General features: G+C 41.1%; 1 protein-coding gene and 1 long non-coding RNA gene across 3 annotated transcripts; one reads left to right on the top strand and one right to left on the bottom strand.

Moving 5' to 3' along the window:
- Nucleotides 1-541: 541 nt before the first annotated feature.
- Nucleotides 542-22,178, bottom strand: SRP54 (signal recognition particle 54). 2 transcript variants are annotated; one of them, XM_019551318.1, is made up of 16 exons: nt 22,088-22,178; nt 19,537-19,647; nt 17,509-17,600; nt 16,303-16,387; nt 13,319-13,423; nt 12,158-12,224; nt 12,012-12,069; nt 11,221-11,371; nt 9,354-9,502; nt 7,420-7,520; nt 7,225-7,311; nt 6,750-6,823; nt 6,369-6,477; nt 5,370-5,540; nt 1,930-2,025; nt 542-1,008 (listed from the first exon to the last, which is right to left on the bottom strand). In XM_019551318.1, the coding sequence occupies exons 2-16, from the start codon at nt 19,612-19,614 to the stop codon at nt 917-919; spliced, it is 1,515 nt and encodes a 504-aa protein (XP_019406863.1). In that variant the 5' UTR covers nt 19,615-19,647; nt 22,088-22,178; the 3' UTR covers nt 542-916. The 2 variants fall into 2 exon arrangements, with proteins under 2 accessions (XP_019406863.1, XP_019406862.1); XM_019551317.1 differs by lacking the exon at nt 22,088-22,178 and adding an exon at nt 20,852-21,306.
- On the top strand, nt 2,436-5,000 carry LOC109321037. The gene is made up of 2 exons (XR_002103943.1): nt 2,436-2,465; nt 4,477-5,000. It is a non-coding gene; the product is annotated as an uncharacterized LOC109321037 (long non-coding RNA).
- Nucleotides 22,179-22,247: the final 69 nt, after the last annotated feature.

Here is a 22,247-nt window from a genome sequence, read left to right as displayed (position 1 = left end):
AACCTTTAACTGCAGCCATGTCAGTATAAGGAAAGAATCAACAGTCTTCTAGGTAGATTGTGACCAGGTTGTTAAGTTCAAAACCAGCATTAATTTTCCAATCACATATAGCTACACACTCGCAGCAAAATCACTTGCAGTCTGGCAAAAATGAAGGTAAAAGTGGATACTATGTTTATACTGAAAATGTGCCCTCTTAATAAACCTAAAATGTCTCTCATAATTTTGTAATAATCTAGAGAGAATTGTGTATCCTTACAAAAATTCCCCATGCCAAGCAGCAGCAGCAGTTATTCACCACCCTTCTCTGAGCATACGTAAAAGAAGAAACCCTCTACCCCACCATGCCTGCTTCCATTTTGGCCTGAAGCAAAGTCAATACTTTATGACCCATGTATCAAAGGTGTTGGTCCTCTAAGCATTTGCTGAGTAACAATTACTTATATGCTGTTTTAAGCAAACAAGCCATCCTCACTATGTTACTACAAAATCAGGTACAATAAAAGATAGTTAAAAAAACCCAAAAGAAATAAGCAAATCCTTCATTTACAACCACTTAAGTTTATTTTACAGTATATTTTTATGATGTTTTTATTACTATTAACCAAAGATTTGGTTTGCTTACAAATATAATGGCTGCCATTTGATGCAAACAAAAAGTCTCTCCAAATATTAAAAATGTTACATGCCAGTTTTGCTTAACCTGAATAGTTCTTTCAACATCAAATATTAAATGGGGAGGAGCCAGCTAAAGCAAAAATAACCGTTTTCCAGAATTAAAATTTACACACTAATTGAGAAGCCTGAATAGGAGTTTCAAAAAGATATTCCCCCATTATTGTAAAAAAAGAAATCAAATCCTTTTCCTGAAGTCTCACCAAAATGGTCAACCAAGTCTATTTTTATTAAGGCTTCTTTACATGTTATTGAATCCCATCATGCCTTTCATGTTTCCAGCAGCACCTTGTTGAAATTGCCTCATCATTGACTGCAATCCTGCCATGCCACCTAGAGAAAAAAAATCAGTGAGAATGGATATCAGTTAAGTAACAGAACAACTCTTTGAAATTCAGCTCCCTACATTGAAGACTTTTCAGGCTAAAAAAAAAAAATCACTGGTCATACAAGATCTACAACTGAAGACTAAATGTAAAGTAGGTTGTAAGGACACAGAAGTAAGCAGTTTTGAGTATGGAAACTGGTGCTAATCCATCTTAAACACTGACAAAGCGCAGATCAATGATTAGCAGTCAGGAAATGCTTTTTGAATCTCTCAGAAGTTACGCAAGGCTGGAACTGCTGTCTACCATGGCTCAGCCTAGTAACAGGGCAAGAAGAGAACAGTTTCCAATTTACCTAACCCTTTTCACACTGCTCCAGCAGAACAGTCCCCTAGCTGTAGGATCAAGACCCCACACTCCACTGTCAGAAGGCTCAATGTTCTACTGTTGTAGAAAATTCGCAGGGAGAAAGCAGGAGATTAGTTTCTGTACAAGCAGGCCATATAGGGGGATGAGAGAGGTGAAGCCAAGACTTGACAGAGCATCCTCTAATCATCTGCTATACACAGGGCCACTACTGTCAATTCCACAATCCTGGTTGAAATTTTAGATGGTGACAGAAGCTCCTATATGGTCTTCTTTTACTGGACACATCTTGAGCCAAGCACGTCATACTGCCCTCAAAACTACACGTCAGGAAGAGCAATTACAAAATCACCACAAAAAGGCGAACAGCTGAAATAGAATACTTTGCAACTATGAATTTCCCCAAGTGCTCAGGCTGCTTTCCAGTTTTAAAGGAAAAGAATGTTGAAAGTCTAAACAAAAACAAGACGACACCCCCACATATTGACAAATATACCATTACAGTTCTCGGAAAGGCCCCTAGGTTAGGCTAACAAAACAAAAAAAAGTTACAAACACTTACCCATGTGGTGAAGAACTCTTGGATCCATCATCTTTGCCATTTGCTGGTTCAATTTGGCCAGCTGAGACTGATTTACATTCTTTGACATGTCACCTCCTTAAAACGACAAGGAATATGGATTACTCAGATATTAAAAGCTTCAACCCCCAATTTTGCATTCACATCACCTCAGAATTGGAGGCCAAGACTTGCACTACACACCATCTGTAAAGAGCTGGTAATCAGAGTGCTTACTAGTGCACGTACAAAGGAACAGCAGTCTCAGCGTACAGTAAAATCTGTTATCCAGCATTTAAATAACCGGAATACTTTACTAACTGGAATTGTCAGCTAGATACAGAGAGGGGGTGGAGGAAAGCTCGCACATGGTTGCTGCCACTGCCACACACCACCTTGCATTGCCACTGCTCTGCATGCAGCCGCCACACCCCACAGCCAGATGTGGGGGAGGGGGAGCTTGCAGACAGCAGCTGTGCTGCTGCTGCTCTGCGCCAAGTGCTTCTCCATGCTGCACCCACCAGCTGCTACTGCTCCATGTGTAGCCCTCCCCTCCCTTGCCACCCCAGCTCCATGCTGGCAAAAAACTCTGCCAGATAACCAACGTTTTTCTATAACCGGCAAACCCCTTACCCCAGGGATGCTGCATAAACAGAGATTTTACTGCACCTCAGAATGACTGTTACATGAAAAAAAAAAAACTTCCAATTTACTACAGTTCACAAACATTATATTCAGTTAAATCCACGACATACTAGCATCTCTGCTCAAGTTAACCATCACAAAAGAGTACAAAGATCAGGACAGCAAGATCAAAATCCTACACAAGGGCTGTTCAACTGGTAGCTTGAGGGCCACATGCAGCCTGTGAGGGGTTAAATTTTCAGCCCCCAGGCTCACACCCAACCACCTCCTTGTCCATTCACATTGCTTCAGCTATGAGTAGCAGCAGGGCCTCTGAGCTCTCCCTCAGCTTACTGCATCATCTCAGGGGGCAGGATAGAATGGCATACCCCATGGTGCTGGGGTAGTTTGTGGCTTCAGGTGCCTGTGCAGCTGGCAGGGGCAAGCCAACAAGCTGAGAAGTAAGGGGGGGGGGGTCTGGATGCCTGCATAGCATGGTGGGGGAGGGAAGGAAATGTGTGGTGTGCAGCCTAGGGCTCCCCATGGCTCATGCAGCCTGTTTGCTGTGTGGTTCACAACGTGTATGGCCTCCAGCCACTTAGAAGTTGGACAGCCCTGCTATAGATCATGGAAGTGGACAGACTGCAAAACTTATCATATTTACTCAAATTTAAGGACAACCCTGAATTTAAGACTAAATCCAGTAACTAGATTCATCAAGTTTCCATAGATGCGTTACAATTTTACAGGCATAGAATCGAATCAGAGGTGTCTTGAATCTGTCCCCCTCCTGTTGCTACAGCAGAGAAAATACTAGGAGAAGAGATGAAGTCGGATAGCTCCATTGCCCTGTGCCCCCGCTCCTCCCAGACTTCTTCCTACAACCCCCTTCCCTCCGCTCTGTACTGTCAGACCCTGCTCTCTTTGAGCACATGGAAGTAAGGGGCAAATGTGAACACATTGATCTTGAAATAAACTTACCCATAATTTACATATAGGTAAATTATTACAGGCACCCATAGACTTAGTTCATCCAGAATTGATGCATTTTAGCTTTTAACTTTAACTGCTACAAGTTTTAGCACAGGTACACCATAAGCACACATTGGCACTTACTTAGAAAGAATACAAACATGGCACAGTATTAGTCCCAAGCCAAAAGGCTCATCATTTACCATATACTTAATTGGGCTGAGGTCCAGCAGAATCAACAGGATTTCAATCCATGCTAACTACATACATGCTGTGCTGTGAGCTCTAGATATACCATTTCTCCCCCCCCCCCCCCCCAAAGGATCCATATGCTAATTAGCCCCACTCATGACTGGAACCAGGTGTTCTTGTCATGAGTTCTGGGATCCTCCAAAAGTTTATATGCAGATGAGGTTCAGAGATACCTTGTCTGGCTCTACCTCACGGAGCATGGGATCACACTAATGGATACGCAACAGGCAGAGAAGGGGCAACCAATTCTAGCTTAACTATTTAGGCCCCTGTTTGGTGCTCTTTGCCAGATATTTAAGGCTGGTGAAGATGCAGGAATAATTGGAATTGGGAAAGAAAAGGTACAGCTCAGCTATGGGAATGAAGAGGAAGTCAAAGTATTCAGCATAGTGGCTCACCATGACTGGCAGGGGGCAAAAGAGTCAGCTGAGAGGGACTGAACACAATGGGCACCACCATATTCAGGTGGGCTACACTAACCTATCTTTGTGGTAAGTTCCCATCAGTATGTTTGCCCTATATGGACTATGTGTTTTATAGTTAAACAGTATTGGCTGCATTTAAATCAACTTCATAGTTGATTTCCATTACTAAAAAAACCCACATGCTGTCTTTGGCAGCAGTTTAATGACAGACTATGTATGGGCGTGCTTATGGGGGGGGCACACCCCATCTTGTATTAGAGCAAATACAATATTAAAGTATTTTCCATATGTTAGGCAAAAGATGGTGTTTTCAGCTACTCCCCTTTTAAATCTTTAGTGGCTTCTGCACTATTTTCATTTAACCTGGTGGGGCCCAACCTTTTTGACAGGCATGCCACAAATTAACCGACACAACCTTAGAGTGCCACTCTTATTTTCTTTCCCCATCTGATCTGCTCCCTAGCCTGTGTTCCTTACCTTACTGTTCCTTTGCTTTCTGAACTGTGTTGCCTGTCCCTTCCCTAATCTGCCAGGTACCACACAAAGAAGCTGTGTGGTACATGTGCTGCAGCTTGGCTATCCCTAGATTAACTAATTTATAGTAAACCATACTTCCTTAGTCTTGTTTATAACATTTTCTTGACAATTTGGTTGCAATCAAACAAAAAAAATTCTAAGGAAAAAGAGTCTTGATCATTTCTTTATCTGTTCTCAAATTAGTCAGTCTCCAATCAGACAGAAAACCAGCACTAAAACAGGCTAGAGGAAATGCTTGCTAGAAGCCTCAAAAAAAAAAAAAAATAATCAGATTTCTCAAATGCTGTACACTCTATTACTGAATTATTTTTCTTTTTTAACCAATTCCAAATAAATAATGTTGTTGCTGATAGTCAAGTGATATGAGAAAAGCAATTCCCTCAAGTCTGGTCTCCTCCAAATGAAGTACTGACTTCAGTTGTAATCTCATTAGGTATCTCCTGTTACAGCCCCAAAACAACTGAACTATAATAGTCTTTCATTCTGCAACTACAACTTTCCCTTTCCTGTCCCACGACCCAAGTTAAAAGTGTAACCCTGCCCTCTGCCCCCCTCGCCCCCCAGCAAAAATTTACCCTATCCCCTTCTGTCAGAACAGGTACCAGACAGAGTAGATAACATTTTAATTCTTACCTTTGAAGAGTCCCTTGATACCTCCCATCTTTTTCACCATTTGTGCAAACTTGGTATACTGTGTCAAAAGCTCTTGAACATCTCTGGTAGAAACACCTGAACCTCTCGCTACTCTTTGGATTCTTCCTGGTTGTTTACTGAAAACCTTTGCACCATCTGTACTATCAAGTTCTGGAATTAAAAGACAATGCAAAAATCCATTTCATGCCATACCTTTGAAAGTAATCTACATTTTAATGAGAATTCAGATGAGAATCAGGTTTGTTTTTAAAGCATGGTTCTGCATTATGTTGCGCTCATTTTCAATGTAAGCGTCGACCTCACAAGCTAATCCACTCAAACTGGGTTCTTTATATCTTGTGCATCTCTATTAGCACCTAAAATTGTACAAAATGTGTTAGACTCAATTCAGTAGCACTGCACAACTGCAGGTCATAATTTTCCTGCAAAGTTTCTATGACTAGTCTTCACAGGCAAGATTAAAATAACCAACTTGGGCACCAGGGGGAGAGAGCACTGGTGGGGTAAGGAGTTGGGAGAAGCCTTTTACTTGCAAACCAAGGAAGTTTTATCTTAACATGAGACAATATGCAGCCTTACAATAACATTTCCAGTAATTTTACTGTGAAGAAAAAAAATTAAGTTGACAGTTATAAACAAGTGTAAATGCCTAGTTTAAAGAATATACTTTGAAATCTGTTCACTTGTAAAGACATAATAACCTCTTTCTAGTAACTGAAATATCAAATAGTGTTTGTACCTTTCAATCAGCTTCATCCTGGAAACCAGTAAGTTAGGTACACCCATGTCCTCCTGTGACTAGAACATGGTTGTCTGTACAAATTAGAAAATCAGTGCTCTTCTCCACTGTCCCTCCTTCCCTTTCCTCAACCCTCATGCCCCTCCTTGTTCCAATAAATAGACTAATAAAAGATTTTATTCAAGAAACTTAGCTATCGATTGCTGGGAGGGTTATTTCTTTTTATTTATTTTTTTTACCTTGGTCATTCATGCTGTCCATTATTGTCATCAATTTCTTTAGTCTTGCCATTGATTCCTGTTCATTGCCCTTGCTCATAAAATCTGTTCCAAAACCAGGGATCATACCCTATGTAAAATGTTGCAGCAAACAGTTTTAATGGTGTTGGTTTTATAGTTTACAAGAAAAATACATTTAAATAACCTTAGTAAAAATGTTGTATATTTTTACTTGGGCAAATCTGAACACATTCACCATAAACAGTGAAAAGGGGGATCTGGTAACATTTTAGCTAGCTGTCAGCAATACTACTTTGTTTACTGTAAAAGAGAAAACAAAAACACTGCTCAAACTCAAAAGAGTGAAGTTTGATTGAAGAGAATATTTTTAGGATAGCTAACCAAGATTTGACTGAAGGGTCCCATTTTCATAATGTTTTGGAATTGTTCATACATGTCTCTCAACGTAAACTGACCTGAAATAAAACAAAAAATGGAAGGTTAGCGGATATCGTACCTGATGACATGGATATCAATTCTGTTATTACCCATCTTAGATTACGCTTGACCATTGGGGGGGAAGCACTCCTCCATTTTGCGCTGCTTGGGTATCTACCAATTCATCATCTGCACATCACATTCAGGTATCTTTAAGTTGCAATGCCATGTCAATAGCCATCCAGTTAACTTCCACATTAACCATTCAAAGTATTTAACTTCACTATTCAGATTTATCTAATCAAGTTTGCTGCCTGACCCCCCACCCCAATCCACCCTCAATTAACCTCTACAAGCTCAAGATCATTTTCACACGGTTAGCTTAAAGTAGCACCCCTCTACCCATTTCATATTTCTAGAGATTGGGAAGGTAACTTACCATGTTTGAGCTTCTCTATAAGCGCTTCATTATCATCCAGCTTTAATTCGTTTACTTTATCTATCAGTCCTTCAATATCACCCATACCTGGAAAAACACAGAGAAAATTCCTTCAAAGTTTACAAACATACATGCCATTTTTTTCTGCAGTCACATTCTAAGAACATAACAACTACAGTTAAAAAGAGTACACACCAAGAAGTTTGCTGATGAAAGGCTGTGTTTTGAATGGTTCAAAGTCATCTATATGTTCTCCAGTACCAATAAAAATAATAGGACTTTTTGTGGCAGCAACTCTGTGGTGGAATAAACAGTGAGATTAGACCAAATTAATACTTGACCCCAGACAAATTTTCTGCTCCCAGTCAGCATTATAAAGTAACTTAAGTCCCTGCAGTATTCTAGTAACTCCTCAAAACTATTTGTTCAAAAGGATTTGCAATTCAGAATTTGAAAGCAACTTGCTAGCAGAATGCTTCCTAATTGTTAAAAGGTATGGAGATTTACAAAATTGTCCTTAGTCTTTACAACTTTTATATTCATCAGGAATAGAAATATGTATCTTGTGAATAAGTTTTAGAAAAGATATGCAGTCCTCTTCAGTCTGCAGACAGACTCTGTGACTTATTTCCATTCACACTTGGCATATTAAGATGGCCAGTTTTATTGTTAACTGTCAGAACCTTGTTGACAGAACAAAGTTTGTTACATTTTATGCTGCTGCTGGAAAGCAGAGATGCACCAAAATCATTTAGGAAAGAGCAACCAACATGCTGAGAAATAATGGAGATCTCTTTGCTCCCACATCTCATGGCAGAGAGGGAGATGGATAAAGATTGTGTCTTCCACTTGGTGGGTGCAGAGGAGCTGATAGTATTTCAAGGCTAACAGATACCTACTAGCCAGAGACATAGCAAGATGTGAGGGTAAACCTCTATAGTAGAGACCAGTGACAACTCTTTTAGAGATGAACTGTACTCCATGCATCTGTGGATATGAATGGGGCACCTGGTTTTAAAAGCCTGGTGTTAGGGCTGGCAGACAAAGCCCTGACTTTGTCTCTCTTTTGGAACCTTATTTTAAGGGAAGAATAGAATATTTGTAGCAGTTTAAGTGGCTTGGCATTTTGGATGAGTCAGGCAACCCAACAAGTTGACACCAGAATATACCAGACAAGATTCTTTTGCTGGTGTTCTCTCTACTGTCCCTAATCAGCCTAATTTTCACCCATCATAATTCCCCAATCAGAAGGCTTGCTATATCTGACTTTATGTAAGGTTAAACAGACATTTTTTATACTTCTAGAACAGTGGTGCTCATGACCTTGGCCCTGTGGACCTCATGCTATTTATCTGGTCTACCTGCATGCCAGATCAGGCCCTGTGACTGCCTCTGTGTGCTGGGATTAGGCCCAGCAACCCAATGCACCAAATACAGAACCACAGCCCACAGGGCTCCCCACAGATCTGAGACAAACTTGCAGGCCAGATAACGTGGTGTCAGAGGTCAAGCACCCTTGTTCTAAAGGACTTAGGACTTGCTTCAATTGCAATACATAGTGCTATATGGCTCTCTCCTAAAAGGCATGGAATCCATGAAAATGTGACTAAAAGATTTACATTATTTTGACCATATTTGTTAGATTCATACAATCCAAAGATTTGACTTCCAACTCACTGCTAGCAAGTTGCATCAAAACAATAACCTTATAATTAAATACTCCTTTCTCTTCTTTGGCATAGCATCTTATGAGCCATATCTAATAAGACTTACTATATTTTTAGTAGTATTTAAAAAGGAACTAAAGTCTAAGGCATTTACAGAAAAGCCAGCAATGCCATCTGAGAAGATAAACTGGTCATTAAGGAAAGAGATTCATAATAGCTGATGTCTAATATTCAAAAGCCACATGACATGCAGCCTATCCCAACAGCTGTCAAGGGGCTGCAACTTCCTTCAGTGGGAGGAATCTGGGATCAGACCAGGAAGGGTTTATTTCAAGGCAAGCTTTGGTACCCTTAAAAGCACATAAAAACAACAAAAAGAATCTCAAAAAGAACTTCAACTTTTCTTCTGCTAATCTAAACACCATATACCTCTACCAGAATTAGGGACCATCTTCTACTTACGCACTAAGGGCACCTCCTCCTTTTGCATGGCCATCAAGTTTTGTCACAATAACAGAGGCTACATCCACTTTATCCTTGAAAGCTTTAGCCTGAGCTTCACAAGCTTGTCCAATTGAGGCATCCATCACGTAAACAATGTTATCTGGTTGCTGGAAAGTTTACAGGAGTGTCATTTCTGTTTTTTTTAAGTCATGTTTGTGCACTATACTCTGGAACAGAACTTTCAAAGAAGTTTAAAAAAAAAGAGTCCTCAGCTAGAGTACTTTTAAAGAGAATTAAGGTCATGCAGTGATCCCAGCAATCTGAAATTTTTACAAGTTGTTAATTTCTGATGTGTATTATTTGTGAAAAAACATCTACTTGCTATACAGGTTATCTTCTACTAATTGGAGAATTATAATTTTTTTTTTAAACAAAGATTACTATTTATTTTGAAACATTTTAGTCAATATTTGCTCTAGTTATCAAAGCCTAGTCTCCCATTGAAGTATCAGACCAACTCATAAAGAGGCTAGAGAACATCTTCTTGGCTTTATATTGGAGTATCCACTAAGAGGTCCAATTCCTTCATGGAAGCCTTGAGACCCAGTATTCATAAACAACTTCAGTTAGTACTAAAGTGGAAACTGTATATGTTGGGTGCAATTATTTCATCAAAAAGTATAAAGCTGATTAAGCAGATAGCCACTAGCATAATCAAGGGGAAGAGGGGAAGGGCACAAAATATGCCACAGCAGCGGTTGATGGCTACGCTGCAAATTAGCATAGCAGCAGTCTATACTGCCCTATCTTCTGAGGTCCCTTCCAGCCCTAATGTCTATGAAATCTATGGCTGCCTCAGGCTACACTTCTACAGATTGCTAGCAGAGGCATAACTGACAAGGTTTGGGCCCTGGGCAGCTGATCTCAACAGAGGTGCTAGTAAAGCCAAAAGCCAGGAGATTAATGTAGGAGAAAGAGCTGGGTCATGATGAACCCCTTGTTTATCCAAGTGATAGAGTCAGCAACTGCAATATTAACCCTCCAGCTGCTGGTCACACTGATATTTACTCCTGTAGCAGTGTCCCCTGGGTACATGAGGTTGATAAGGGCACAAAGGACACAAACCTCCAACTGCCCTGTTTGCAGGACTGGCCCCACCCCCTGAATACTGCCAATTCCAGTCATCAGTGGCAAGGGACAACCACTGATTTGACAGCACAGTAGAGAAGCACCTTCTATACATCTCCATCCAGGACCTGTGCATTTGCTGCCCACCACTTGTTATGTTACTGGCAAATGGCCACGGAATCAAACCTGATAACTACATGTACCGTCAGCTTTGATACTTCCTCAGGATTGTTGCTTAAATGTACAAGAGATGGTTATCATAAGATGAATTTGGTCATCAATATAGCTAATAAATTACCACATCTGTTTCATTTAGGCCAGAATGAAGTGAAAACTGAAATCTTGGTTCATGTATATTTACATAATTACAGAAAAGGGACCATTCTGTTTTTATATGAATCTCTAAGTTTTGGGCAATCCTTGAAATGAGATCATGTTGAAACAAAATGATCACTGTCATCTATCCGCATGATACTTCTAATCTTCTAATTCAATGAGCAACACTAAAAAAAAAAAAAAAAAAAAAAGCTAACAAGAACAGTTTAATGAGTATTCCTGAACTATCAAAAATAGAAGGCCAATAAAAGACTTAATTTCTCCTTGTCAGTATAAAACTGTTGCTACACTTGAAAAATTCTGAAGATACAAGTTAAAGACCTGACACGTTCTGTAGCACCATTCAGGTAAAAAAAAGAGGTGTGTTGGATTAAAGATTTTATAAGGAAATAATTACTGTACACTTCTGGTTGTTACTCACTATAGCGTTGGCAACTTGTAACATTTCTTCAAACAAAGAGTCTTCCTGTTTGTGACGTCCACTGGTATCAACAATAATTATTTCAAAGTTCTCATTCTTAAATTTCTCAACTCCTTCTGAGGCAATAATCACAGGATCCATTTCTGTGTAACTGTTCAAACACAGAGACACCTAATCGATATGGAAAAAAACAACAACACTTTTTGCTCTTCTCTCCCTCCCCCAAGATCTATATCCAGGAAAGTAAGAATATTGAATTCACGCAAGCAATTGACTATAAATCCACCCCAAATTTCTAGATATACATTCTTAGTTAAACAGATATTTTTTTTTAGGTATGAATGATAAACCTCAAATCTAGCAAACCAGTTTCCTTTTGGTGTCCAGTGTGCTAAAGAAGGACACATACAATATGCAATATTTCTATCACCTCACTGAACTGGGCTCTTCCATCTCTGTTTATAGAATAGGAAGCTAGGCAAGAACTGAGATAATAGATTCAAATGTCATTAAGTAGAGCAATGACATGCATGTCTACAATTGTCATTTCAACTGAGAGCCCATCTCTGTATCCATTTTGGGATACAAGTGAAGCATTAGCTAGCATTTCAAAGGTCAAAACAAAGGTATTTAAGGTCTCTCTAAAAACCCTGATTATTTACAAGTCATCATATTCTTCTTAATCTTATTTGACAGCAAACTGAGCCCTTGTACAGCTTAGACAAGCTAACATTACATAATGTAGCAGCTTAATCATTTCTGAAAGCAAGTGGAAGGAGAAAGGTGCATACCTTCCATAAAAGGGAATTCTTGCTTTTGTCGCATTCTGTTTTAGCTGGTCAAAAGCACCTGTAAGATAGAGATATTTGTCAATGGATTGACAGGTACAAGTATAGAAAAACTGAATAAGACATTTAACAAAAACTATTCATATTACCTGCTCTATAGGTGTCGGCACATATCAAACACGTTTTCCAGCCTTTCCTCTGGTAATAGTACGCTAACTGTTGAAGTAAAATTCAAAATGAGTTATATTTTAGTGCTTTTATCTAAAGAAAAAGCTTTCTCCTAAAAATATGAGATTACACACCTTCCAGCAACTAATTCACTGGAGCCTTGTATTTTCTAAAGGGCAAAGGTAAGACAGTTTTCCCCACAGTCAAACTGCTTGAAACTGAGATAGTACTTGACATTAGTAATAAAATGTAATATCAGATGTTACAGCCTCTGACGTTTTGATATAAATATTTTTTTCCTACTATATAACCCATTAGCATTTAATGCATGGTGGATTTTGCATGATATGGCAAAGTCAAGACAGGTTTGGAATGAAACACGGAACTTCAATTTCCTATACTAGTGATGACCAAATAAAGTTGGGAAATGTTTGAAGTCAGTGGAAAGATGGAAAATCATTGTAATGATCACTAACTTTTCGTATTATGCCAACCTGAACCTTGCAAACTGGGTTCTTGGTCCTGAATTTCACAACTGATAAATCGAAGACAGCTTTAGGAACTTCTCCTAAAACCATATATTTTTGCCTTTGCAAAACAAAAGCCTTTCATTACATCTATATAGATTAAATCTGTTATTCCAGAGGCCAAATCATTACAGTCTACACATGAAGAAAGCAGATGGAAACAATCGTCTGAAAGCTTTTGAAGTTGGAACAAGCAACGATGCATACACCATAAAGCAAAGCTGATGATTTTGACAAAAGGTTATAAAAATAAACAAATTAATCTTCCACATTGAAATGCAGGTTAAAACTAGTATAATCTATTTGTTCACCGTACCATTAAGTGATCACATAGCTGAATGCTGCTTTTCATGTGAGCATTTCCAGAGAGATCTCCAGTCCAAAAAAAATACCCCCCCCACATTTAATAATAATTGAAACAATGTGTCCCTTTCTGCAGTGCTAAAACAGGCCACCTCTGCCTTGAAAGCTCCTCTTATAAATAGCATTGTACTGAATAAAGTAAGCTCTACTTCTAACCATGGAAGTATGCAAGCCATAAATAAAATCTACTAGAAATCTCTTTTGAGAACATTTTAAATTTGTATTAAATGTTATAATAAGATTTAAAATTACCTTTGAACATGTTGTTGTTTTACCACTTCCCTGCAACCCAACAAACATTATAATATTTTGTTTTCCTTTGGTTGGTGTCCAGGCTTTGACTCCAGGATCTACAAGCTGTAAAACAAAAACATAATAAAATTCCCCACTTCCAATTTTAGCATTTATTATAGTCAGTTAAGCAAGCATACAGCTTCTTCTCCCAAGTCTGTCCTGTTGGACAGTCTGATTTTCATAACTAATCAAATGGATTAATTTATTCTTTTAAAAAGGATGGCTGATCTATTATTACTGCTACTGTTGTTATTGTCTATACAAACCTAATGTCACTTAAAATAGTATGGGCATTTTGTTCTGAACAGCATATGTACACAATGTTTCCTTGAGTTCAGATTTGGTTGTTTTTAAATGTTAGTACACATACAAGTTAGTCTAAGAAGCAATAGTTGATAGAGTATGCAGACTTGCACAGTGCTGTTAACCTGGAGCAGAGTGAGATCTGGTCACAAATTTATCAGTTTTCGTGGCTTCTATCCAGAACCCTGACAAGCAGGTCTATTGCGAAGCAGCAAGTATTTCACATTTGGATTCAGCCAATTTGGAAGGACAGCGATTCGAATTCCCAATTCAGATCCAAAGATTCAGCACTGATTTGGAGATTTGGCCATAAAACAAAACAGGCAGCAGTCCTCACCACGCTGGGCACAGCTGTCTTCAGCTGATAAGTCTGTTGTGGTGGGCAGAATGGGGAGTAGTAGATCAACACCCCCACAGCAAGGGAGAAGTTGGGGCTGGGACAAGCTGCCCAGCTCGGCCAGGGGGGTGCAGGACTTGGGGAAGGGAGCTTCCGCCACTGTGCACTGCTATGTCCCACTGGTCCAGGAGTGCATGGAAGTGGGCATGTGCCCCTGGACAGGTGGTGGAGGGCACCGGGAGCAGGGGCTATGCTCTCCCGCCGCTCACCCAGCCTCCCTGCACCTCCTGGACAAGCCACAGCTTCACCCTGGCTGGGCAAGCAGCAGCAGGGCACAACAGCCAATGTGCACCCAAGTCGGGGAGGGGCCGCAGGCAGGTGCTATGGGGAATTTTAGCATGGCTGAAGCCCTGCCATAGCCCACACCATAGCCCCTGCTTCACTTCAGTCTGCAGGGCAGACAGAGCCAGGGCTGCAGCTGGAGCTACCTGCCCAGAACACAGCACAGCCCAGCCTGGCCCAGCACTGCCCAGCCAAGCCAGATCTGGGGCACATGCCCACCCCTCCTGAACCAGCAACACACAGTGGCAGGAGTCCCCCTTCCCGAGTCCTATGCCCCCTGCCCTGGCCGGGCAGCTTGTCCCAGCCCCAATCCCTCCCTCGCTGTGGGGCCATTGATCTGCCCTGCCCCCCATGCCTCCCCCCCAACTTACCAGCTGGAGGCAGCTGTGGCCAGCATGGGGAGGACTGCTGCCCGTTCAGTCTATGGCCAAATCTCTGAATCGGTGCCAAATCTTTTCCTAATCAATTCAGAGGCTTCCGATTCAATTCTGACCTTTTATTTGGTTTCCTGATTTGATTTGGATTCAGAGATTTGGCCGCCGAATCTCTTCCAAATTGAATTAGCTACTGAAGCCTTGCACAGCCCTATGAACAAGCATCTTGTCAGCAACATTGATTCTGCTGCTGCAAAAAGACAAGAAATTGTGGAAGCAGGCATTTAAGATAAATATCCTGGTTGCATCACTCAAAAGAGGATGAAAAAAGGGAGTAAATTTAATAGAGATATCCCAAATATTTGCAATGACTAAGCCTATGGTGTGGAAAGGGGAAAACAGAGAAAAAATGCTCTTCTCAGGTCTTAGAGCGTTAGAGAACTGGGGCCTTCAGATTTGTTAGCCATCTTCCAACTAACTAACATACCTGGTCTAGAACATGCTCCAAGCACACAGCCTGCAGGCTAGATGTGACCTATGGAGCTACCAGTAGACCACTAGAAGTTGGGGGGCCTGGCCTGCTGTTCAGTTTGGGACCCTTTGGTCCCACTGGCCATAGCCACCATTCCCCAATTCCTTCGCCTGAATCCAGTGCCACTATCAGACCCCTCCCACCACCAGCAGATCCCTTTCTACTGCCACTGGGGCCACTGCAATGCTCCAGGTTGGAAATGGCCCACAAGGAGCCTTGTGGCTAGGGTTTAATCCAGGACCCGAAGTGAGCTTGACACCCTTGTTCTGACAATAAGCTATCACAGGCTTAGAAAACAGGTAAGTTTGGGAAGACTTCATTAAAGACAGCAAAAGCTGGATCTCTGGGACAACCACTGGCACTCCAGTCTTCCAAGAGGAAGTTTGCCAAAACATTTAACATGTAAGAGGTTGGGGAGGTCAGGTGGGGTGGTGGTGGAGTGTCTTCCTCCTAGTTTTGCTCTCTAAAATTGTTGAACTCTTTTGGCTGAAGTTTTCAAAAGTCTACCCGAGGCAGATGGTAAAAATTTTTAGCCTGAAGGGCTAAAGACTGGTGGAGAATTTAAAAAAAACCCCACAAAAACCAGAACTGAAAACAAGAATCTATTCAGGGAGTATCAGAAAATTTCAACAGATGGTAGTTCATACAGCGAAACCGCAAGATGTTTGAACAGTATAAATATAACCCCAATTCAATCTAGATAATAGTTCAGGTATTTAAACCATGGGCTACTGGTGCCCGAGTCAGCTTCAGTCCCCCTCTGACCAATCACACTGACTGGGGGGGAAAGAGGGGTCCCCCCCACAGGCAATCTTACTCACCAGAAAGCAGTGCGACTGCTTTTGCTGGTGGCCCCACTCCCCGGCTGGGGCTTGCAGAGGGGGCACTGGCACTCCTGCCAGTCATCTAACTGGTGAGTGCAGCCTGACAGGGGGTGCACCAGCGCTCTCAGTAAGTGCATGTGTGATGCATAGGGGGTGCACAGGGTACAACTGATTTAAACAATATAAAGTAAGAAACATAAAAATTTGATGCATATATTTTCAAGTTTTACCTTAACAAGCTCTTTAAAAACAGCATGCTGAATCATTTTCCTTTTGTTAAGGCCAGATGCCATCTCTTCAAGATCAATAGCTGACCTATGTTTTAAAAATGGAGTTTGAGATGAGGAAGAAATATTAACGTGATTGAAAACATACCTCAAGTGTCCTACTATGTTTTAATTTTTCTGAAAAAGAGCACCTTAGTTACTTTCTGTAAGAATCTGTATTTTCTTAAACATTTAAAGAACTATCCTCATATAAAGGTTATTAACAGCTGTCCAGTATACTTGACTTCATGCACTTGAAGATTATTCAAATAGAGAATACTAAGATCAGAGATTGCAAGGCAAGCCATATCAGGAAAGGCTGAGGGACTTGGGTCTCTTCAGCCTAAAAAAAGAGAAAGCTGAGAAGGAACTTGGTAGCAGCTTACCGCTGTATCAGGGGACTACATCAGGGGCTTGGCGAACAACTGTTCACCAGGGCATCGTTGGGGAAAACCAGGAGTAATTACCACAAACTCCTGGAAGACTGTTTCAGGCTTAACACTAGGAAAAACTTCTTCACAGTTAGGGTGTCCAAGCTGTGAAATAAATTCCCTCCAGAGGTGGAACAATCACCTACCCAGAACATTTTCAAGAGGAGACTGGATGGGGTCACCTGACCCCAATCGTCTTTCTTGCCTAGGGCAGGGGGGCTGGACCTGATGATCTCGCAAGATCCCTTCCAGCCCCTTACAATCTAAGAGACAGCCACAAATGAAAAGCATTGATACATGCAGGCATACTGCCTCTATCAAACAAAGGAGACAGAGCAACAAATACTAAAGAGATAATCACATGGCTCTTAAAAAGGTTGATGTACAGTCCTAGAACTTTCAGAGCTTAACTACACCAAGATGTTTAATCTAACCTCTTCACTTTTCAGAAAATAAGACAAACCAAATCCTAAAGATGTACATCAAACCATGTAGGAGCATACAGAAGTCTGTTTGCTTCTTCAGAAGAGCAGCAACACCAACTAGTACAAGGATTGACATGGACATGTAAATGTTCAAACTATATCTCCCTATTAAGGAGCAGAATGATGAAAATTAGATCACATTTAAAGGTATATTGGTAACTTCAAATTTTTCATAACCAAGTTAGTCAATTCACTAGCCCTTCAGTGACAGAAATGCAAAGATAAATAGTTTTAAGTTGGCTCTTTTGACTTACTTGACATTTTCTCTTAGCTGCTTCACTAATTTAATATTAACATCAGCTTCCAGTAATGCTGTGCATACTTCTTTTAACATAGCATTTAAAACCTTTGAAGAAAAAAGAAAAACTCATGAGCTACCACACAAATGACACAGAAATCAGTCCTTAATATTAGGGATAAGAAAATGCGCATCCTTTTTTTTTTTTTTTTTTTTTATGTAAAGCACAGTCAGACAATAGAATGCACCAACTTTAAGCGATATTTGATTTAACTATACAAACACCAGGAAAGCATTCAGATATGGAACATCATTGTTCATTTTAAAAATTTGGAAACTTCACCTGTACCTGAGGAGTGGGTTCCTTTCCTTTAACTAGTTAAAGGTATCACAAAAATTCCACCACATTCTCTCAGATACAAATAGGGTTGTTTTTCCTAAGAAAGAGAACAGGTGCCTCAAAACCACCTTGGACACCCACACAGTAAATAAAGTGAGGCTCCCAGGAATGGTGTGTGTCAGGGAATTGACACAAGAATCTCAAATCATATTGTCTACAAAATAGAAGTACAGAAGCAAAAAGCACTTTGTTTATTGAAAACGTAGATAATAAACTAGATTAATGAACCAGAGGCAGTGTTTTCAAACTGGAATGGCTGAGTTGGGAACCTACATTAAATTTAGGAATTACTTTTGAAGACACCAAGTTCTATTTTCAAGATATTACCAAAAAATACGAAGTAAGTGACCTGTTTTTCAGAAATAGGGGACTCTTGCAGCTCCCACGGGGAGACAGGGAGGTGGAGATTGCTCATACTGATGATGGGGGGGGGGTGGAAGAAATCAAACTACAGGTTTAGATGCCTAACTTTGGGCACCCACCTTTGAAGGTGCTGGCTAGTCTTTTGCTTCTTTAAACATGGATTGAAGATAGGAGTTGGTGAAGAATTTGGGGTCTCAAAGCTGAAGACTTCTTATAAAAAGGCACTATAAACTTTGTGATATCTAGCAGATCTTGAAGCCAAAAGGGATCATAGTGATCAACCTCCTTTGCCTCCTGCGTAACACAAGCCAAAGAACTTCCCTGAATTAAATGTCAGCTTCAAGCCCAACAGATGTGGCTGAACTAGAGCATCTTCCCATGAAGACATCACATTTTGATTTAAAGTTTACCACTGATAAAAAAAAATCTCCTATAATTCAATGTTATTCAGGTCTTATTTCTAATCTTAAAATCTGAAAGGAGGCAAGGGCAGCATGGATGCCTCTTCCACCGTCCTTTACTCTTTGCACTGCTGGTGGTGCAAATGGTGCAGGGGTCCCAGCAGTGGTGGCAGCAGCGAGTTTCACTGGGGGAGGGGGGCACAGCAGGCTGGGAACAAGTGGTATCAGCAGGGCTGCAGAAGGGTTGGCAGCCTGGGAGTGAGGGACACTGGCAGGACCAGGGGCTGTTTTCTACTGAAACTATTTACTGGGTTGGGACTGGCCATCAATGTTTACAAATGGGTCCTAGTACACAAAAGGTTGAGAAACACTAAACTAGATGACTTTCTGAGGACTGTTTCAACCCTACTTTTCTCTAATCCTAATCCCTATTGAAGGTCATGAGAGAAGACACCAAACACAATGAAGATTTCATGTTTACAACTCCACTTAAATTCAGTTAGCCAGTTTTAATACACTTGATACAGAATCGACATGCTGTATATCATTTGAAATTATTAAAAATTTAAAATGTTAATCTATACAGTCAAGTGGCTTTGAGAAATCAGGTAATACAGGCACCATTACTGTTAGCTTTGTCAGTAACATTTATCTTGTAAAGATTACATGCATTTTCCATGATGTCAAATTGAATGGCATTACTCTCCTTTGTTTCTCTAGTACACTAGCCTGACAAACAGCCATTCCATTGTCTAGGTTCAATGGCAGTTTGACATGCCTAGAGTGAACCAGGAAGTCCTTTTTACCCTTTGAGGATTAGTACATTAGCTTTCTTCCAGGCTCAAACACCCCTAGTACCATGCATATAAACATTACGTACCTCTTCATTAATAATTGTAGCATTGCTCAGAGAGCGCAATGCTGACGTTATTTTTCTTCCAAGATCTGCTAAAACCATTTTGGCAGATTTAAGGAACACTCACAGAGCAATCTGTAAAGCATTTTAAAAAGAGTAAGTTAGTAAAAACTCCAGAAATTAACTAACATTTATAATGATATTTTGTTAATTTAGCACAATTCAAGCTACTTAAAACCAAAGCATGGGGCTGCAATTAAGAAATATTTAACCATATATCTGGTACATTTCAGTACAGCTCAACTAGGACAAACAGGTCAAATGCTAGTTTCTGCCATTCAGCAACATTCTTATTTCAAGGTTTGAATAGCTGCCTCAAACCACTGAGATCTTCAGCTTATATAAATACTAAAAAATACTTTATACTGGAACCCCACCAGGCTCCTTAGCATCAATACCCATTTCAATTTCATGCCGTACAACATTTCGCCCTCTCCCTGGAATAAAACACCATTGTGCAAAGCTAATAAACTTCAATTTCTGAAAGAGGCAAAAAACTAGGCAGATGCTTCTCTTGGCCTGAACAGTGATTTAAGGAAACTGCCTTTATACAACACAAGCTTTCCTCATGCCACACTTGGTAACCTAGGCTACAATCAAATTGAAAATAAACTTTTCTTCACCAGGACAGTGATGTTTCATTAAGTGCATTACAGAGTGGGGTCCTTTTGAAGTTATTCTGATGTTTACTAACTGTACTACATGCTTTAAAGGAAAAAAAAGTTTCTACTCTTTCCTTAGAGAGATAAGAGCTGATCATATACTGCTCTGTAATTAAAGAACAAGTCACTGATGTGAGCAAGCCATCTGGTTGTTGTGTTTAGCTCAGGGTGCATATCCAAACACCTTTGAGTCAACAAGTTTGAAAGCAGCAATACCTACATAAGCCGCACAAACCTGCCAGGATTTAGAACCTGAAGTGAGGAACGGAAACCACCAGAAAGCCTGACTAGATATAGAACATACATCCTTAACAGAAAAGTGGTAGCTTCAGGATCCAACTGCATGTATACAATACAATATATATACGTACAGTACAGATTGTAAGGTGATTTACATTACTGTCTCTTGATATTTATGCAGTCCAAAAGAACAATTTGCCTCATAATCACCTTTGCTCTTAAGACTAGTTGGAAAGTCGTTTTGTTTATCAGTCTAAATTTCCCACCATGGAGAAGTTTTCATTTTATTTTGGAATTTCATTACTGCTGCTCATTTTGCTCAAGTCCCAAAACTCCATTTATAATATCTTTAAAAAGTTAACCATGACATCATTTACCAGGCTTACTTTATGGCAAGGAAAAACAGATAAACTCCAAGTTGGAAGTCAAGGACTGTTGCCAGAAACTGAAGAGAAGCCTTTCCTTTCTTACAACATATACCTACCTGGTGGCCTGACAAGAAGTAGTTCTCAGGCAGAGGGGAAAAATATTTTATGATGAATGCCAAACAGAGACTGGATATTACATGTAGTCAGACAGGACACCTTTTATTAGGACATCAATCTTAACCACACTGGGGAGGAGCCTAGAACTAGGGGCTACTCCCCCTTCCTTTTATTATTTCACTTAAGGCTAAAGGCCAATGAAAGTGTGGCTTAGACTATCAACTGCCGCTGTTTTAGATTATTCATTTAGAAACATTTTAAAGCTCTATCTTAACAGCTTTAGTGAGACTGGCAACTGAGGTCCGAACTCTGAAAACATTTACACGAGTTATTCACTTTACGTGTTTTAGGCCATCAAATGTCAGGCAACTGGGCTGCATAAAGCAGCTGAGGAGGTGCTCAAGGAGTCTACAGCCAGCTTCTAGAATCGTTCTTTTTTACAAAAGCTCCCTGTCATTTCCCAATTGTTCTGCTTGAGCTGCAAGCCTAAACGGAGAGGAAAGTCAAGCGGCCCTGCTGACAAACGCCAATCAACAGGACAAGAAATAGTAAAGGTGGGTAGGGAGAGCTGCTGAGGGGAGTGGGGGTAGCAAAATAGTCAACTTCTGCATTTTTAGTATCCATTTTCCTTTCTAGCACAGGAGAACAAGTGAGCAAGGTGGCTCCCAAGACACCAAAATAAATTAATAAATAAATAAAAGACCCACATGCACCAAAGAGTAAGCAGGGTGAGCAAAACCTCCAGCTGGGTTTGGCCACTGCCACCACCAGCAGCAACTGCCCAGAGGCAGTTAGGCAACACCCTGACCATGCAAGGCCAAGGACGACCACCCAAGCACTCGTGGCCCCCAAAAGGCCCTGAGCAAGTGGGTCCGTGCCAGCGGTGTGTTAGGCCAGAGCACCTCCCCCCTCACCATCACGGCAGGGGGCCGCAAGATACGGGGGGATGGGAGGGGAGGGTGCGCGGTCAGCGCTGGGCCGGGGCCGCCGCTGCCTAAAGCGCACGGTCGGGTCTATCGCCACCGGAGCAGGCGGAGCCTGGCCCAACCCTTCCCCAGAGGCAGGAGGGGGACCCGCCCAGCAACAACGGCCGCGCTGGGGAGCGAGGCCCGCGGGCGCGGCACCCACCGGGCTGCGGGAGACCCCGCTCCCGGGGCGCGGAGGTGGGCAGCGCCCGCCTGTCCTGTCCTGGCCACGGGGTGCTCCGGCCCGGAGGGAAGCACCGCACCACTGTGCCCAGCCGGCCAAGGAAACGTCACCACTCGCTGTCGCCCCCTGCACCCCTACA

Source organism: Crocodylus porosus, unplaced genomic scaffold (assembly GCF_001723895.1).
Source record: "Crocodylus porosus isolate Cpor-Errol unplaced genomic scaffold, CroPor_comp1, whole genome shotgun sequence".
NCBI classification, from domain to species: domain Eukaryota; kingdom Metazoa; phylum Chordata; order Crocodylia; family Crocodylidae; genus Crocodylus; species Crocodylus porosus.
The sequence above is the reverse complement of the archived record's forward strand: the minus strand, read 5'-3'. Positions and strand labels throughout refer to the sequence as shown.

What these genes read in the sequence shown, in the direction of transcription:
- SRP54 (XM_019551318.1), bottom strand. Translation starts at nt 19,614, where the DNA reads ATGGTTTTAGCAGATCTTGGAAGAAAAATAACGTCAGCATTGCGCTCT. An exon ending in AGAATTCCCTTTTATGGAAG is followed by an intron (nt 11,372 to 12,011) that starts GTATGCACCTTT and finishes GTGTTTGAACAG; the next exon opens with TTACACAGAAATGGATCCTG. An exon ending in TACAAGTTGCCAACGCTATA is followed by an intron (nt 9,503 to 11,220) that starts GTGAGTAACAAC and finishes TAAACTTTCCAG; the next exon opens with CAACCAGATAACATTGTTTA.